General features: G+C 34.3%; 4 protein-coding genes across 4 annotated transcripts; 2 read left to right on the forward strand and 2 right to left on the reverse strand.

Annotated features, from left to right (window-relative positions):
• The first annotated feature begins 1,083 nt into the window (after positions 1–1,083).
• Positions 1,084–1,527, forward strand: LOC133337749 (pupal cuticle protein-like). The gene is made up of 2 exons (XM_061545954.1): positions 1,084–1,095; positions 1,168–1,527. Exons 1-2 carry the CDS (start codon positions 1,084–1,086, stop codon positions 1,525–1,527), a joined length of 372 nt encoding a protein of 123 aa, XP_061401938.1.
• A 1,983-nt stretch (positions 1,528–3,510) lies between these two features.
• Positions 3,511–3,954, reverse strand: LOC133337750 (pupal cuticle protein-like). The gene is made up of 2 exons (XM_061545955.1): positions 3,943–3,954; positions 3,511–3,870 (listed from the first exon to the last, which is right to left on the reverse strand). Exons 1-2 carry the CDS (start codon positions 3,952–3,954, stop codon positions 3,511–3,513), a joined length of 372 nt encoding a protein of 123 aa, XP_061401939.1.
• Positions 3,955–15,915: 11,961 nt separating this feature from the next.
• On the forward strand, positions 15,916–16,365 carry LOC133337751 (pupal cuticle protein Edg-78E-like). Its single transcript, XM_061545956.1, has 2 exons — positions 15,916–15,927; positions 15,988–16,365. The coding sequence occupies exons 1-2, from the start codon at positions 15,916–15,918 to the stop codon at positions 16,363–16,365; spliced, it is 390 nt and encodes a 129-aa protein (XP_061401940.1).
• A 2,250-nt stretch (positions 16,366–18,615) lies between these two features.
• Positions 18,616–19,381, reverse strand: LOC133337752 (pupal cuticle protein Edg-78E-like). The gene is made up of 2 exons (XM_061545957.1): positions 19,307–19,381; positions 18,616–19,029 (listed from the first exon to the last, which is right to left on the reverse strand). The coding sequence occupies exons 1-2, from the start codon at positions 19,316–19,318 to the stop codon at positions 18,616–18,618; spliced, it is 426 nt and encodes a 141-aa protein (XP_061401941.1). The 5' UTR covers positions 19,319–19,381.
• Between the last annotated feature and the right edge of the window lie 441 nt (positions 19,382–19,822).

A 19,822-nucleotide genomic window follows, 5' to 3' on the forward strand; every position in this document is an offset into this window, starting at 1 on the left:
GAATTTTAGGTGAACCAATAGAGCTAGAATCATGAAATTTGGAGTCAGGATAACTGTTGAGGTGTAAAATTGAAATATGTAGGAAGTTTTAGAAATTTGTACTAATGTGTACTAAATTTGGTACAATTTAAATTGTGGGTTAACCGATAAAGTTGAAATCATGAAATATTGATTTAGGATCACTGTGGAGGTGTAGGATTGCAGTATGTAGGATGATTTGGAAATTGGTACTAATGTATACTAAATTTGGTACAATTTGAATTGTGGGTGAACTGATAGTATTACAAGAGCACAAATGGTAAAAAATGACACCAAATTTAATACAGAGGTAGATTTCTGTTGCGGTCGGAATGGGTGTGTAGGGTTGAGATTTAGAGGTAGATTTGAGAACATACTATGGCAGAACATACGTACTAAATGGTTCTAAAATGTTAATAATGGTCGATATAGGGTTTAAATACATCCCACATTCTTCACGAACTTTAGCGTTACCAGCAAACAAATTCGTCACGTCATAACTCAAAAACTTGAAATTATACTTCCCGAGGCCATGTATACCCACACGGATTTTTCCCAACCTCCAGACCGCGACCCCGCCACAGTGTCATTAAGGGTTATCGGCAGAATTTCTTTTAAATGAATTTTCACATATAAATAAATAAATCCATCTCGATTGTTATGAATGCGGTAGTCAAGCACTTATATTTTTTCAACTTTTCTATATATAGATCTCGCACGAGTGTCGACGATTTATTTATTATATACCGGATAATTATTATTTAGAATAATTCTCCAAAATTCTTTCTGGTTTTTAAAAATTATGCCATTATTGAGACAATTGTTTAACATTTAGATTATAATAAAAATTTTGATTGTGCAAATTCTCTAACCGGATTAAAAATTAATAGAACCAATGGTTATAGAATTATTTATGCTCAGTTGCAATTTTGTTGTAGCCTCACCAAAAATTCTATAAAAATCAAAGAGCATTTTATTCAAAGATGCAGAACATTTTGTTGCTTGAAAGGAATTTCATTTCATTTTGCAACGATAAAAAGGAAAAGAAATAAGACTGCATACAAAATGCATAAATTCGTAAGTAGTTCTCTTGAAATGCATCTTAACCACTGAATTAATATTTCAAAAATATTGTAACGAAATTTTCAGTTTGTTTTGGCTGTTATTGTTGTTGCTGTAGCTGTCAGTGTTGCGTCTGCCGACAGTGAAGATGCTCATGCCGAAATTGTACGCTTAGTCAATGATATTCAAAAGGATGGCAAATACAGTTACAACTATGAAACATCAAATGGTATAACGGTACAGGAAGAGGGCATAGCTGGACAAGCTGTCAAAGGTGGTTTTGCCTACCAATCACCAGAACATGAGTTGATTCAGGTTTCTTATACAGCCGATGCCAGTGGTTTCCAACCGATTGGCAGTCATTTGCCAACACCACCACCAATACCATTGGCCATTTTAAAATCATTGGAATATTCTCGCACTCATCATTATCAACCGGAGTATTAAGAGGATGGGAGGGAGAGAGTCCAAAAATGTGCTATAGTTAGTGAGATTTTCAAATTGAAAATTCCTAAGTGCCAAAATGGAATTACTAGTTATAATGGAAAAATAAAAAAAAATCAAATGATTCGAAGTTGTACTGAGTATAACTTGGACTGTGAAAATGAACAAATTTAATAAATAACACTGTGTAACAAGACTTTTCTAGGGTTGGAAATTCCTTATCGTGATGAAAGTCCATGGCGAGTAAATTAAAAGTTCAGAACGACAAAATCGCCGTAGATCAAATCAAGCCGGTAGTATAAACGCTGTTGCAAACATACATTTACTGTGAACATATTTTATTTCGTGAAAAATTTCATAATTCAAAGACATCTGTTGGGGTTTGAAAAAATATTTTTCTGCTAGAAAAAAATTAGATTACTATAGGGTTTAACATAAGATATTTTTTTTTAAATCCAGGTTACTATTGGGCTCCACAAAACAATATTTTTTTAAAAACCCCTCCTCTATTGTGCCCTTTTAATTTTTTTCTTTAACCAGTGAGCGGAGGAAGGAAAGTTGGACGGGCGATTAGAGGTGAACATCACCATTTCCTTACACTGACATATTTTCCAAATAGTACTAATATTCAGTACAGCCCTCGTAATTACTTCACCGTGGGCTGTGTTGTGCTGTTCTGCTTACAATTGTGGCCTATAGATCGACTCAAAAGAAAAACAAAAAAAAAAAAAAATAAATAAAATAAAATTTTCGGTCCAAAATTATAATCTGATCATCACCGAAAATTATAGGTGTTGTTCTTGACCATAACTGGAACCTCATGGAAAATTTCAAAGCGATCAACGCTATATTTCCGCCCTCTAGTGTATTAATGGGTTACTAAAATAATATCTGAGTACGTAAGCACCTGTAAATATTTAAGTCTATCTCCCACATCCGAGTACATACGATTATATAATTGATATGCTTATTCTTTGGCTCTATCTCTTTCTACATGTAAAATTTCGCGATGTTAGAGCCATTATTGTGACCACAGGAGCGACCAGAAAAACAAACGATAATTAAGTATTTGGTCCATTTCATGCCTTAAATATTAATAGATCTTTACCAAAAATAGGGGTTTTCATTGGCCTGAACCCATCCTACCTGCAAAATATCGTGAAGATTGGTCCATAACTGTGGTCTGTATAGTGTTTACAAATTAGATGGACTCAGCTAGTCGAGAAATGACTATCGGTATAATTAAATTTGGGTCTAGGACCAATATTTCGCGGCGTTACAAACTATTTGCTGCACAAAGCTATAATACCCTGACGATGTACTCTGTAGGGCAATAAACGCCTTTGCTCGTTCCATTAAAAAAATATGTTTTCCAAAATCCAAATATTTTTGGGCCTTGGAAAAATACACTACTAGGCTGGGTACTGAAAAATTATTCTATAAAAAATCCACACTCTTTTAGGCCCTGGATAAAATATTCTTTTCCAGGACCTTTGTCGGGTCCTGGAAAAATATTCTTTAAAAATTCAAGCCCTTTTTGGATCATGGAAAAAAATATATATATTTTTTTAAAATCGCACCTGTGTTAATTCCTTGAAATATTCCTTAAAAATCCACATCCATTTTGGGTCCTGGAAAGAATATTATTTGAAAAAATTACATCTTTTTTGGGTCTTGAAAATAATAATCGTTAAAAAGTTCACACCTTTTTTTTGGCCTTGGATAAAATATTTTTTTAAAAAACCCTATCTTATTTTTGGTCGTGATAAAAATATTCTTAAAAATCCACGCCGGTTCTGAAAAAAATATTTTTTCTGGGTCTTTTTTCCAAAATCCAAATATTTTTGGACCTTGGAAAACTACACGACTATTTTACACGTATATTTTTCCATTATAACTAGTAATTCCATTTTGGCACTTAGGAATTTTCAATTTGAAAATCTCACTAACTATAGCACATTTTTGGACTCTCTCCCTCCCATCCTCTTAATACTCCGGTTGATAATGATGAGTGCGAGAATATTCCAATGATTTTAAAATGGCCAATGGTATTGGTGGTGGTGTTGGCAAATGACTGCCAATCGGTTGGAAACCACTGGCATCGGCTGTATAAGAAACCTGAATCAACTCATGTTCTGGTGATTGGTAGGCAAAACCACCTTTGACAGCTTGTCCAGCTATGCCCTCTTCCTGTACCGTTATACCATTTGATGTTTCATAGTTGTAACTGTATTTGCCATCCTTTTGAATATCATTGACTAAGCGTACAATTTCGGCATGAGCATCTTCACTGTCGGCAGACGCAACACTGACAGCTACAGCAACAACAATAACAGCCAAAACAAACTGAAAATTTCGTTACAATATTTTTGAAATATTAATTCAGTGGTTAAGATGCATTTCAAGAGAACTACTTACGAATTTATGCATTTTGTATGCAGTCTTATTTCTTTTCCTTTTTATCGTTGCAAAATGAAATGAAATTCCTTTCAAGCAACAAAATGTTCTGCATCTTTGAATAAAATGCTCTTTGATTTTTATAGAATTTTTGGTGAGGCTACAACAAAATTGCAACTGAGCATAAATAATTCTATAACCATTGGTTCTATTAATTTTTAATCCGGTTAGAGAATTTGCACAATCAAAATTTTTATTATAATCTAAATGTTAAACAATTGTCTCAATAATGGCATAATTTTTAAAAACCAGAAAGAATTTTGGAGAATTATTCTAAATAATAATTATCCGGTATATAATAAATAAATCGTCGACACTCGTGCGAGATCTATATATAGAAAAGTTGAAAAAATATAAGTGCTTGACTACCGCATTCATAACAATCGAGATGGATTTATTTATTTATATGTGAAAATTCATTTAAAAGAAATTCTGCCGATAACCCTTAATGACACTGTGGCGGGGTCGCGGTCTGGAGGTTGGGAAAAATCCGTGTGGGTATACATGGCCTCGGAAAGTATAATTTCAAGTTTTTGAGTTATGACGTGACGAATTTGTTTGCTGGTAACGCTAAAGTTCGTGAAGAATGTGGGATGTATTTAAACCCTATATCGACCATTATTAACATTTTAGAACCATTTAGTACGTATGTCAAAGGTGGTTTTGCCTACCAATCACCAGAACATGAGTTGATTCAGGTTTCTTATACAGCCGATGCCAGTGGTTTCCAACCGATTGGCAGTCATTTGCCAACACCACCACCAATACCATTGGCCATTTTAAAATCATTGGAATATTCTCGCACTCATCATTATCAACCGGAGTATTAAGAGGATGGGAGGGAGAGAGTCCAAAAATGTGCTATAGTTAGTGAGATTTTCAAATTGAAAATTCCTAAGTGCCAAAATGGAATTACTAGTTATAATGGAAAAATAAAAAAAAATCAAATGATTCGAAGTTGTACTGAGTATAACTTGGACTGTGAAAATGAACAAATTTAATAAATAACACTGTGTAACAAGACTTTTCTAGGGTTGGAAATTCCTTATCGTGATGAAAGTCCATGGCGAGTAAATTAAAAGTTCAGAACGACAAAATCGCCGTAGATCAAATCAAGCCGGTAGTATAAACGCTGTTGCAAACATACATTTACTGTGAACATATTTTATTTCGTGAAAAATTTCATAATTCAAAGACATCTGTTGGGGTTTGAAAAAATATTTTTCTGCTAGAAAAAAATTAGATTACTATAGGGTTTAACATAAGATATTTTTTTTTAAATCCAGGTTACTATTGGGCTCCACAAAACAATATTTTTTTAAAAACCCCTCCTCTATTGTGCCCTTTTAATTTTTTTCTTTAACCAGTAAGCGGAGGAAGGAAAGTTGGACGGGCGATTAGAGGTGAACATCACCATTTCCTTACACTGACATATTTTCCAAATAGTACTAATATTCAGTACAGCCCTCGTAATTACTTCACCGTGGGCTGTGTTGTGCTGTTCTGCTTACAATTGTGGCCTATAGATCGACTCAAAAGAAAAAAAAAAAAAAAAAATAAATAAATAAAATAAAATTTTCGGTCCAAAATTATAATCTGATCATCACCGAAAATTATAGGTGTTGTTCTTGACCATAACTGGAACCTCATGGAAAATTTCAAAGCGATCAACGCTATATTTCCGCCCTCTAGTGTATTAATGGGTTACTAAAATAATATCTGAGTACGTAAGCACCTGTAAATATTTAAGTCTATCTCCCACATCCGAGTACATACGATTATATAATTGATATGCTTATTCTTTGGCTCTATCTCTTTCTACATGTAAAATTTCGCGATGTTAGAGCCATTATTGTGACCACAGGAGCGACCAGAAAAACAAACGATAATTAAGTATTTGGTCCATTTCATGCCTTAAATATTAATAGATCTTTACCAAAAATAGGGGTTTTCATTGGCCTGAACCCATCCTACCTGCAAAATATCGTGAAGATTGGTCCATAACTGTGGTCTGTATAGTGTTTACAAATTAGATGGACTCAGCTAGTCGAGAAATGACTATCGGTATAATTAAATTTGGGTCTAGGACCAATATTTCGCGGCGTTACAAACTATTTGCTGCACAAAGCTATAATACCCTGACGATGTACTCTGTAGGGCAATAAACGCCTTTGCTCGTTCCATTAAAAAAATATGTTTTCCAAAATCCAAATATTTTTGGGCCTTGGAAAAATACACTACTAGGCTGGGTACTGAAAAATTATTCTATAAAAAATCCACACTCTTTTAGGCCCTGGATAAAATATTCTTTTCCAGGACCTTTGTCGGGTCCTGGAAAAATATTCTTTAAAAATTCAAGCCCTTTTTGGATCATGGAAAAAAATATATATATTTTTTTAAAATCGCACCTGTGTTAATTCCTTGAAATATTCCTTAAAAATCCACATCCATTTTGGGTCCTGGAAAGAATATTATTTGAAAAAATTACATCTTTTTTGGGTCTTGAAAATAATAATCGTTAAAAAGTTCACACCTTTTTTTTGGCCTTGGATAAAATATTTTTTTAAAAAACCCTATCTTATTTTTGGTCGTGATAAAAATATTCTTAAAAATCCACGCCGGTTCTGAAAAAAATATTTTTTCTGGGTCTTTTTTCCAAAATCCAAATATTTTTGGACCTTGGAAAACTACACGACTATGCTGGGTACTGAAAAATTATTCTTTAAAAAATCCACACTTTTTTAGGCCCTGGATAAAATATTATTTTCCAGGTCCTTTGTCGGGTTCTGGAAAAATATTCTTTAAAAATTCAAGACTTTTTGGGATCATGGAAAAATATATATATATATATTTTTTTTAAATCGCGCCTGTGTTAATTCCTTGAAATATTCTTTAAAAATCCACATCCATTTTGGGTCCTGGAAAGAATATTCTTTAAAAAAATTACATCTTTTTTGGGTCTTGAAAATAATAATCGTTGAAAAGTTCACTCTTTTCTTTTTCCACTTTTTCCTTGGATAAAATATTTTTTTAAAAAACTCCACTTATTTTTGGTCGTGATAAAAATATTCTTTAAAAATCCACGCCGGTTCTGAAAAAATATTTTTTCTGGGTCTTAGAAAAATATTATTTAAACCGGTTCTGGGTCCAGAAAAAATATTCTATAAAAATCCAAGACTGTGTTTGTAACTGGAAAAAATATTCTTTAACCAGTGAGCGGAGCAGTATAGTCGGACGGGGCCGACCATACGATACCCTACACAACTACCACGAAACTCTTTCTGCCTATTTTATTATTCCGAGCCTGGGCAATATTTCGTGATAGTTGCACCCTATTTTCCGATTAGAGGTCAACAGAACCTCTTCCTTACATGGACATATATTCCGAATATTACTAATGTTCAGTACAGTCCTTCTATTTACTTGTCCATTCCATTCACCGTGGACGGACGGACACACATGTCTAGATCGACTCAGCTAGTCGAGATATGAGGATCGGTATACTTAAACTACTACGAACCTCTTTCTGTTTTTTTATTCCGAGCCTGGGCAATACTTCGTGATAGTTGCGCTCTATTTTCCGATTAGAGGTCAACAGCACCTCTTCCTTACATTGACATATATTCCGAATATTAATAATGTTCATTCCATTCACCGTGGACGGACACACATGTCTAGATCGACTCAGCTAGTCGAGATATGACGATCGGTATACGTACAAACTCTTGGGGCTGCACAAAGCTATAATACCCTGACAACATAGTTGTGTAGGGTATAACAATCCACGCCGGTTCTGAGTCTTAAAAAATATTCTTTAAAAATCCACATCATTTGAAAAAAAAAATAATTTTAAAATCCCTAACTATTTTGGGACCTTGAAAAAAAAAATTAAAATCCACATCCTTGGAAAAAATTTCTTTTCAAATCCCTTGGGGCTTGGAAAAAAATTCTTTAAAAATCCACGCCTGTTTTGGATCCTTACATTAAAAATCTACAACTTGGGTCCTAGAAAAAATATTCTTTGAAATATCCACACATATTTTGGGTGCTGAAAAAAATATTCCTAAAAAATTTATACATTTCTTGGATTATGGAAATTCTTTTTAAAAATGCACATAAACCCCTCTATTGAGCCCCTGAAAACATATTCTATAAAAATCCGCTCATCTATTGTGTGCTTAAAATACAATCATTAAAAATCTACTTCCTGGAAAAATGTTCATTAAAAAATTCATACATATGTTGGGTCCTGATAGAATATTCCTAAAAAATTCACATATTTTTTGGATCTTGGAAAAAATTCATTAAAAATCCACGCACTTAAAAAATATTCAATAACAAAAACCTAAATTTTTTTAGGCCTTGGAAAAAAATATTCCTAAAAATTCACACCTTTTCATACCCTTCAGCACACTGTGGTACGGGGTATTATGTCTTTGTGCATATATTTGTAACATGTAAAAGGAATCGAGATAGACCCATGGTTCCTTTTGAGAATATGCATCGAATCACTTTCTAAGTACAGGTCGCATTTTTGATTCTAATTGGATGAAATTTGGCACAGCTCATTTATTTGGCCCAAGGACGAACCCTATTGAAATTGGGATAATTCGGTTCATATTTAGATATAGCTCCCATATATATTTTCGTCCGATTTAAGGTAAATGGTGCACGAAAGTCCCTAAATATATTTCGATTTGCACGACACTTGGCACAACGTACTGAATTAAGCCTAAAATGATGTGTGCTAAGTTTCGTGAAAATCGGTTCAGATTTAGATATAGCTCCCATATATATTTTCGTCCGATTTATGGTAAATGGTGCACGAAATTTGGTACAGCGTACTAAATTAAGCCTAGAATGATGTGTGGTAGGCTTCGGGAAAATTGGTTTAGATTTAGTTATAGCTCCCATATATATATTTTTGTCCGATTTAATGTAAATGGTGCACCAAAGACTCTATATATATTTCGATTTGCAGGAAATTTGGCATAGTGTACTGAATTAACTCTAGAATGATGTGTGCTAAGATTCGTGAAAATTTGTTCATATTTTGATAGCTCCCATACATATTTTCGTCCGATTTACGACAAATGTTGCACCTAAATCCCTAAATATCTTTCGATTTGCACGAAATTTTGCATAGCGTACTGAATTAAGAGTAGAATGATGTGTGTTAAGTTTCGTGAAAATCGGTTCAGAGTTAGATATAGCTCCCATATATATTTTCGTCCGATTTAATGTAAATGGTGCACCATAGACCCTATATGTTCTTCGATTTGCACGAAATTTGGCAGTGCGTACCGCATTGAGTCTAGAATAATGTGTGCTATGTTTCGTGAAAATCGAAAATATGTGTGCCAAGTTTCGTGAAAATCGGTTCAGATATAGATATCTCAGATTTTTTTTAAACGTGCACTAAAGACCGAGTATATTTTTCGTTTTGCACGAAATTTGGCATAGCGTACTGAATTGAGTATATAATGATGTGTGCTAAGTTTCGTGAAGATCCGTTCAGATTTAGATATAGCTCCATATATATTTTTGTTCGATTATACAAAAATGGTTCTCCAAACTCCCAATGTTTGTCCGATTAACACGAAATTTTTGCTCTATGTACCAAATTGAGACTAGAATGACGTTATTGGGGTTTGTTGAAATTGGTGCAGATGCAGCCATAGCTTCCATATCTATTTCGAAAGGGTGTCTGATTGAAATTACATTTTTAACAGTGCTGCGTACCAAATATCGTGTATCAATTTTGCTATAAATTGTTTTCCATAAATTTGTCCTATGACTCGCAGACGACTCTAAATCGTCCTGAATGAAATTAAATTTATTATAGGTTGCAGAAACACATAAGTATGTTCCTTCGAGGGGACATTAACATACAATTGTAAGGATACGTATGTTCAATATACCCAAAGTTGGGAAGGGTATCATATAGTCGGCCCAGTCCGACTTTACTACTTTACTTACTGGTTAGGATTATGAAAGAAATATTCTTTAGTAAATTCACGCCTATGTTAGGTTCTAGAAAATATTGTTTAAAAATTACATATCTAATTGGTTTCTAAAAATATATTCTTTAAAAACCCACCAATTTTGACCTTATTGGATCTAGGAAAAAATATTTATTAAAAACCCACGTCCTTAAAAAATATTCTATGAAAATCCGAGCCTTTAAAATATTCTTCAAAAATATGAAAATCCTAGCCTTTAAAATATTCTTCAAAAATGTCCGCACCTATATGGCGCTCCTTAAGAATCCGCACCTGTGATGAGACCTTGAAAAATATGCTTTAAATACCCCTGCCTCTATTGCGTCAAATAATGGGAACATTTTTCCTTTTCCATTTCTACAAAAAATATGTGTAACCCTTCCGAAGACCCCATAAATGATTCATAATCTGATGATAGAGATCGCAATTTTTATGGAAGATCTTTCCTACTATTTCTATGATGTTTCTTATAGAAATTGGATATATCGGTTTACATTTCGGTATATTCTCCACAGAACGACATTTTCACAACCAAAGGGATCTAAAATTTCATCTCCTGTTCTTGAATGATTGAAAACTTTTTCGCTGAAAATTGGCACACCATTATATTTATTCTAAACACTGATTTATAGTTCATACATTTTTTATATAGGTTCATCCCCGTAAATTGCCACAGTTTTTTTTTTTTTTTTTGAAAAACTATAAACCTGAAAGAACGTAAAATAAGTCTCAAATTGGTTTTAAACCTTGTAAATATTAGCATTCTATAGCTGCGGAAATGAACAGTAGAATTGTTCGACCCGTCACTTGTTCATCCCAATTAACATACAAATGTTTCGATAAATATTTACTCTATATTTTATATCTATCGGTTACACCATCTATTACTTTCTAACTAGTTTTTTTTTTTTAATTTATTCAAAACTATTTCATTTTCTGTATTATCAAAAATCACAGTCAGTAATACTTGTTGGTTTGGCGTTTTATTGTTTCAATGTCAAGTTCATAATAAAATTCGGAGAACAATAAATGCTTATACACAATTCCGATTTTTGTTTCACCAAAAAAAAAAAAAAAAAAAAAAAAAAATAGAAATAATATTAAATAATAATAAAATACATGTATACGCATTTATTAATAAATATGCTAACTAAATATGTTTATTAATGGACAGCCAGTTCGTAGTCAAAATCTTCGAATATCTATACTAATAAAATAGTAATGTGATTGACTGACTGATTGATTCACTGATTGGCTGACTTAACGATTCATCAACGCCCAGATAAAACAGCTGCAGCTAAAATCTTGAAATTTTTAGTGAGGGTCACTCTTTGTCCAAAGGTGTCAGATAAGGCTGGGTTTTTGTAAAACTACTAAAAAGTACTAAATGTGGTATCATTTGTGGAGCTAAATCTATTAAATTTGTAGAGTGTAGAATAGATGTAGCAAAGAATCTTTTGGACATTCGAACTATAAGTAAAATTTGGACAGCAAGTTTAGGTTGAGAAGTTATGTCGACATAATTAGGTGGTTTTGAAATCGTGTACTCATATATACATATATGTACATACATATATACACATATGTATTCCTATAGGAAAGGAACTAAACTGTACTAAATTTGGTACAAATTGAATTTGAAGATACGGATGAAACTGGAATCCTGAAATTTGAAATTAACATTACCGTCGAAGTACAGAATATCGATATGTAGGTGGATTGGAAATTTTGTACCTATGTGTAAGAAAGGTAGTGAATGGTACTATATTTGATACCAATTGAATTTGGGTGAACTCATGTATATATACTCATGTATATATACGCATATGTATTCCTATAGGAAAAGAACTAAACTGTACTAAATTTGGTACAATTTTAATTTGAAGAAACAAATGAGCTGGAATGCTGAAATTTGAAGTTAAGTCCTGATTTATATTAGGCGAGTTTACTTGCGGCAATTTTTATCGTTCTCTTTTGAACTTGCTCCAAAAAATTCGGTTTCCAAAATTTTTTTTTATTTGTTGTTTTTTCACATTTAAATATATATAAAATGTCAACAAATACGAAATACACAAAACAAATTGCCAGAAAATTATCGGTACGAGCAATTTTTTTCTTGATATTTGGAGTCAGGATCATTGCTTAGGTGTAGGATTGAGATATGTAGGAAATTCGTGCTAATGTGTACGAAATTTGGTACAATTTGGAATTGGGTGAACTGATAGAGCTGGAATCTTGACATTTGGAATTAGGTAATTGTAATGTATGTAGGAAATTCGTACTAATCGCCCATGTGACATGTTTCGAGAGTTTTTGAATTCCCTACTTTTTTAAATTCCCATGTTGTGCAAAATGGTGTGCTCAATTCCGAGCGAAAGTGCGGCTCGAAATCATAGCTGTGTTCAATATGCTACGAAATGTGTTCAATAAAAAAAACATATGTTTCATTAGAATTTGCAATTTGTTTAACAACAAAATTAAGAAAAAATATGCCTGCTGGCTTATTAATTGCCCTGGTTTCTATTAGAAAAAGTCTAATGATACTGGAACGTGTTAAAATAAGCATTTATGGATATTTTGAGAGAAGTTGGTCCTTTCATACACAAGGGTACCATTCCCGAAAGCCTGCAGTTAGCAGCTACCTTAAGATTTCTGGCTGTTGGTGGGTTTCAGAGGATAGTGGCAAATGATTTAAAATTAAGTGTTGATCGCACAACAATGTGTAAAATATTTCGGAGAGTAATGAAAGTCCGGGAAGACAAAGTGTGTGCAAGTTGTGGACAGCTGCAGACCAGAAGGAGCTCTTTTTTGTTTTCTTTAATTTTACTATAAAAAATAATGTAAATATGGTATTTTTTAAATAAATATTGTAAAAACACGTTAAATATTACTTCAGCGTTCTTTTTCAACTTATACGTGCTCAGAAAAACACGTACGATCTCACTTCGTTTTCAATCCACAAAGCTATATGTGCTCGAATTATATTCCCAATATTTTTTTGGGAATTCGGAATGGAGCACACCAAATTTGGGAAAATGTTTCACATTCGAGCAAACTCGAAATGCAGCACATGGGCGAATGTGTACTAAATTTAAATTATGGGTGAACCGATCGGGCTGGAATCCTCAAATTTGTAGTACGGATCGTTGTGGGTTTGGCCTATGTAGGAAGTTTTGGAAATTCGTACTAATGTGTAATAAATGGTACTAAATGATGGTTTGTGTGAACCAATAGACCGGAAATCTTGACATTTGAAGTTAAGATCACTGTTGGGATGTAGAATGGAGCTATGTAGGACGTTTTGGAAATTGGTACTAATGTGTACTAATTTTTTTTACAATTTAAATCTTGGATGAACCGGTAGATCTGGGATCCTCAAATTTGGAGATAGGATATTTGTTGGAGTGTAGGAATGGAATATGTAAGCATTTTTGGAAATTTGTACTAAAGTGTACTAAATGGTACCGAATGTTGAGTTGGGTGAACCGATAGAGCTGGAATACTCATTGTGTGAGTGTAGGATTGGGTTATGAAGGAAGTTTTGGAAATTCGTACTAATGTGTAATAAATGGTACCAAATGTGGATTTGGGTGAGCCAATTTTTTTTTTTGAAATTTGAAGTTAGGATCACTGTTGAGGTATAGGTTTTGATTATGAATGGTACTAAAGTTGGTACAATTATATTTGTGTTAGCGATCGGTCTGGAATCCTGAAATTGGGAAATATGATTTCTATTGGATTTATATTAATGTGTACTAAATGATACTAAATTGGGGTGAAACTATAGAGCTCGAACATGAAATTTGGAATTATTTTTGGGAAATGCAGTGAACTCTCTATAATATAAACATACAACACAGTGAACTCTCGATTAGGTGAACTAATTAAAGTCGGAGTAGTTCATATTTTCGAATTTCTTCACATTTTCGATTCGACATTTTCGATACTGTTATATGAGGCCTACACCAAAACTTGGACCGAAATATCCCATTTGCAATACCAAACATTCTACGAGTAGGGTAGACTGGGGCACCTTCGGCACTTTTTTTTAGAGCTTTATATCTCAGTACTTACTCAACATATATAACAACTTTATGCCTGATTATTGTCCTCGGACACTTAATTCTAAAAAATAGTACCAAAAAGATATAAAAAAATAGTATTAGTTAAAAAATTTTACAGTTTTGTAAAAAAGTCAAATTCGCCGAATGTGCCCCAACCCGGGGTAGCTTCGGTATTTGATGTGGCACATTCGGCACCATAGTCATAGCCGGGTAATTGTCATCGCTATCAGTCTGGTTTTAATACGCCACACAATGTTTGAATTATAGGACTTTATTTTCTAGCGGCGGACGTTTACATCTCAAGGTCGCACACACCATCAGAAATAGGGGTTTTCTATCGCATTTTCGTCAATACAAGCACGTTTGGTCTTATATATGCAATTTCGAACCATATTAAAGGATTAGTTTTAAAGACAAACTCAAAACCATTTTAAGGAAATAATATTGCACAATCTGTATATGGCCGAGTGTGCCCCACTTTAAAATGCCGAATGTACCCCGAATGTACTTTTTATAGTTTTTCATTTTTTTCGATAAGTTTTGTAAAAACATTATATTTTTAAATATTTTTATAATAATACACATCGTAGTTAACCACTTTCTAATAATGTTGTCTTAAAAATTTAAAAAGTTTTATACACGAAATACTTACGAAATGGAATTGAAATATTACAGAAACATCTATAAAAATACAAAAACCCATGTATCTAAATAAACTTATTAGCTAGAAATTTCAAACTTTGGGTCAGTTATTTATTTCGATATTCGATACCTATGTATCGAAACTAGTGATGTACGGTGAGAGCTTCATATCGAAAACGCGATTGCCGAAGGTGCCCCAGTCTCCCCTACTAGCAAAGTCTTACAAGATTTCTGAAATCTTTCGATCTTTTTTCGTAATTTCAACAGACGGACACGCATAAGTCGACATAGAATTTTATAGCAGATGGAAATTCGATCTATCCTATTTTTTCTGTTAATAGGTGTGGCAACCAAACATCGAGTTTCTTTATGATTCCAGATTTGTGTAAATGGTTTAAAATAGTTATATATCTGATGCCTGTCAACTTCGATCATTTCTCCGATTTTATTAACATTTTCGAATGGATTTCTTTTTCCCCAATCTAATATTTTATATTTACGAAATACCAAATTACTGACTTATTACAAATTCGGCTAGGCTATGTTAAAATTGGGACTTAGATAGGCAACTCATTTTGTAAAAAAGCTGTTTACCTAACAATTTCACGGAATGAAAAATTACTCCCACTTCGGTTGGAAAATACATCGAATGCCATAAAAACACCTTAAAAATGGCGGGAATTATATATGAGGGTTAGGTCAAAACATGATCCCATATTGAAAATGTTCTGCAAACAATTACCGACTGACTGACAAACAGATGGGCAGAGAATATGGTCAAATCGACATTCAATTTTTTATTCTGATCCTAAATATTTATACTTCATGGGCTCTCGAGCGGATAACAAATTTAATATGCAGATGCTTCAAAAATATACGGGAACAAAGCGTATATAATTTCTCAACTTAAAAAAATCAGGTATTTCATTTAGACAAAATTTAAAATAACTTTTGTTTCAGTTTCATTTAGAGGTTATTAGTTTATGTCAATTAGAGTAAACTAAAAATTGAGGTGTTTCTAATAAAACCGGATCTGCTTCTACGGGGGTTCTTTGACGAGGAATATAAATGAGCAAATGCAAGCTTTTTTCATATACACACTCCGTGTCATAATAGCTTTGCTATTGCAGTCCATGTTTCTAAATCTATAAAAAACTAAATCGACCAAAATTTATTTTGCATAAACTAACTAGACTTTAGGTACTCGAGGTTAATCCAAGGACACAATGAAATCACTAGTAAGCTTCATAACTTTCGTTTTAAAGGATATGTATTAAAAAAGATTGTGAATATTTTAGATTTGTTTTCTGGTAATCGTCTGTTCGGCTTGCAGTATCATTGCATTCAGTGAAGACGGGGATGCTCATACGGAAATTATACGTTTCGTTAACGAACTGAATCACGGTGGTACATATAAATATCACTATGAGACCTCAAATGGTATTACGGCAGAAGAAGAAGGTGAGGGTGGCCATTATGCCAAAGGTGGATTTGCCTACTATTCAGATAATGAAGAATTATATCAATTATCATATAAGGCCGATGAACGTGGTTTCCACCCGAGTGCTGAACATTTGCCAAAACCTCATCCAATACCGGAAGCCATATTAAAATCTATTGAATATATACGCACACATCCGCAACAAGAAGGAAGAACTGGAGGAGGAGGATATTAAATGGTGAAAAAGTGATGTATTTTAAATTTAAAAAGTTAGCATATTTTTAATAGCTTAGATATAATAAATTTTAAATGTGGTCCAATTCTTTATAATATTCAAAAGAATTTTGTGAAATTGTTGACTTTTTAACCCTTTGTACCCTGTAGAACAAAGTTATTGTATATATCACGCTCGTTCAATCCGTTTAAAAATTACTGAATTCTTGGTCAGGTTGAGACATATTTGAACCTCAATTTGCCTACTTTGAGATGCTGTAAGATATATTTTTTCCTCGGAAATAAAATGTATTTTCCGTACATCGTATCTGGTTTATATTACGATCTGAGACATCAGAGTGGGTCGATATCAATTGAGTTGGATTGTAAGTCAAACCAAATATAATTTCAAGCGAATTCCCTGCCATCGTGAGCTTGACGTTAAAAATGCCTAAAATCGGTCCGAAACGTTATATAAGGGACAAGTCAAAAGATGGACTTGGCATGTAGTGTGTTTCTTTAAAAAAAAATTAATTACAGACACAAAGGATGGAAAACTGGATTCGGAACTCCAAAGTACGAAAATTAAGAGAATTCATTTATGGATCGAATTTTCTGGGAAGAACCTTTTAAAATAACATTTAAAATCCCAAAAATGGTGCGGCGCTTTTTTATGAGGCCTACGCTTAAACGTGGACCGATATATCCGTTATTACGATAAATGGCCTATCTTTAATATTTCGATCTCAATAGTGATTTCAAAAGACAGACAGGCGGACATATGGATGGACCGATATAGAATTTTAATCTGACCAAGAATGGAATATATCAGCCCGCGACTTCGTTTAGCCTCCCAAAAAAAGGTTCACCTCAAAATTAGTTATTTTGTGGATGTTGGTCACGCTTTTCAACCGAAATGACTGGTATTTTGGGTAGTCTTTGTCCAAATGTCCCGAAAAAGTCGTTGGTACCATCAATCGTCTTTTTGCGAACTGATTCGGTCTTGAGTAGGCGAGCTGTGCGTGTCATATATGGTGGGCTATTTGTTGCCTGTGCAACTTATGGTGCACTTATATGGCACAGAACTGCCTCATCTGTCTTAGGGCAGAATAATCTCCTTTCGTGTCAGCGGGTCGTCATGTAAGCATATTTGCCAGTGTGTCGCACTGTATTCACAGAGGCTTTGCAAGTGCTGCTTGGCGCCGTGCAGCTTTATCCTGATGTGAGATGTAAGGCTATCAAGAATAAGCTTAAGCGTGGCTTTAGTTGGATGAAGGTGATTTACTCAGGCCACTTTGGTGGATGGAAATAGTTGTCGGTACAGAACTATCCTTCGTAGGTGTGCTGATAGGTGGAGGACTAGCTGGACGGACAGTGACAAAGGGAGGGTGACGTACGAATTTATGTGATGTTCGTAGTGGTCTGGCCAGACTTTCGCTTCGGCATAAGTACTGGTTTCTTATTGGCGGGGCATTGTTCTTTCAATGCGTTTCTGCATAAAAGAGGCCTGTCCTAGACGGATTTATGTGGGTGCGGGGTAATTGAAGACTTTAAGCATATACCGACGGAATGCTGTTACTATGAAGACATTAGATTTCAGTAGGGTTCTTGAAGACGATCGCACTCTAAGTTGTTTAAGTAGTTCTGCTCGTGAAGCATTTATGAGAAGGTGGGCTTGGTCAGTTGTACCGAGTGGTGGTGGTTGGCGAGGAGCGATTTCGTTGTCGGTGGCTGTTGCGTCGTGGGCTTTTTCATGGTTTCAACTTGTTTTCACGTGGTTCCAACCTCATTTGCATGTTATAAAGGCCGTCAGTTAGGGCGGATTTTTTAAAGTTTGTGCAGCGTTGTCCGTTGCCGCGGTCATTTGTGCCATTTGTTGCAGTTCGTGAGGACAGCATGCTAATTCTTTGAATTCCGTGTTCTTGTTCATTTTAAAATCGACTCCAAATAGTCTGAAATAGATTTGGTACAAATTCTAAAACGGATAGTGTATACTCGAATATCATCTACTAATTAATAATAATTTTTTTTTACGTTTTCGGCTAGTAAAAACAAAATAATTGTATTTATTTCTTTAATACTCTTATTTTTTATTTTATGTGTTTTTTTTCATAACATGTAACAATGGCTGGACAAATAAAGGCTTTATTTGGATATTTGTTGTTTGGATGGATGGGATATAAACAGGATGGACTGTAGGTGGTTGGATGGGAGATGGATTGGGGTTTCACCCTAAATCTAATCAGAGGACACCATGAAGCCACAACAAAAATCAATTCTTATTATAATAAATCTGACCAGGTTTGAAAGGTTTGACTTGGGCGCCACCTTGTCTTTCCTCTTGATGGGGATGAGTGCGAATGTATTCCAAAGACTTAAGGATGGCATTGGGAATTGGTGGTGGTGTGGGCAAATGATCACCGGATGGTTGGAAACCATTTTCATCAGCCGTATATGTCAAGGTGATTAATTGGCCATCGGGAGCATAGTAGGCCGATGAGCCACTGGCATAGTAACCACCAACTCCAGACTCTTGGGCGGCAATGCCATTTGTGGTATCAAATTGATATTGATAGCTGCCATCCTCTTTAATGTCAGCGGAGAAGCTGCGTGTCTCGGCAGCGGCATCATATTGATCGGGTCGGGCCACAGCTACGGCACACAATGCGGCAAGACAGCAAATGAACTGTGGGAAGCAACAAAGAGATGGAATGGCATTAAATGTGGTGTAACTGAACAAAAACCTCAAAAACAAAGAAGCCCTTTTGTTTCCCAATTATTCGAATATACCAAAGAATGCCAGTGTCAGTCTACAATGTAGATTTTACTAACATACATACACATGCACATATATGTTTGGTGTATTATAATGTTACGATGCGACAGTTTTTAGTTTGAATATTCGATTCCCATTGATGGTTGTCATTGACAGACAGCCGAACCAACAAATATTCGATACTTACCAATTTGGCCATGTTGTGGTTGATGATTTCTGCAATAAGTTGGTGTGGTGGTGGTGCTGGAGGTGTTTCCTCTTTTAGATTCGGTTAAGAATTAATATCGAACATTGCTGTGATCGAACAATTTATAGCGATTCATTGGTGCTGTGGTCAATAAAAGTTAACCCGGCAGCCATTCATTCATTCGTTCGTTCATTCAGCGATGCCATTTTACAGCAATCCGGGTTATGCCGACATCTCATTGTTGTTGTTATTTTTGTATCACATTATTTCCTCTCCAACAACAAATTTGAGCCATTTTATGGCTTGTCCGCTGTTGTCGCTACATTTCGAGTTGAAGATGCTAAATATGGGCTAGGCTCATTTGAATCTTGATTGTTTTTTCTTTTCTTTTGTTTTTTTGGCAATGCTATGGTTTAGGTATAATTTTGGTAGTTCTCATAAAGTTTTATAGCAACACCATTGTTAACAACACTTGTATTCATCCAGTTGCTTTATAGGCCTAATTAAATGTAAATT

This window comes from Musca vetustissima, unplaced genomic scaffold, assembly GCF_032173495.1.
Source record: "Musca vetustissima isolate MV318-11 ecotype Yass unplaced genomic scaffold, APGP_CSIRO_Mvet_v1 utg156878, whole genome shotgun sequence".
NCBI lineage: Eukaryota > Metazoa > Arthropoda > Insecta > Diptera > Muscidae > Musca > Musca vetustissima.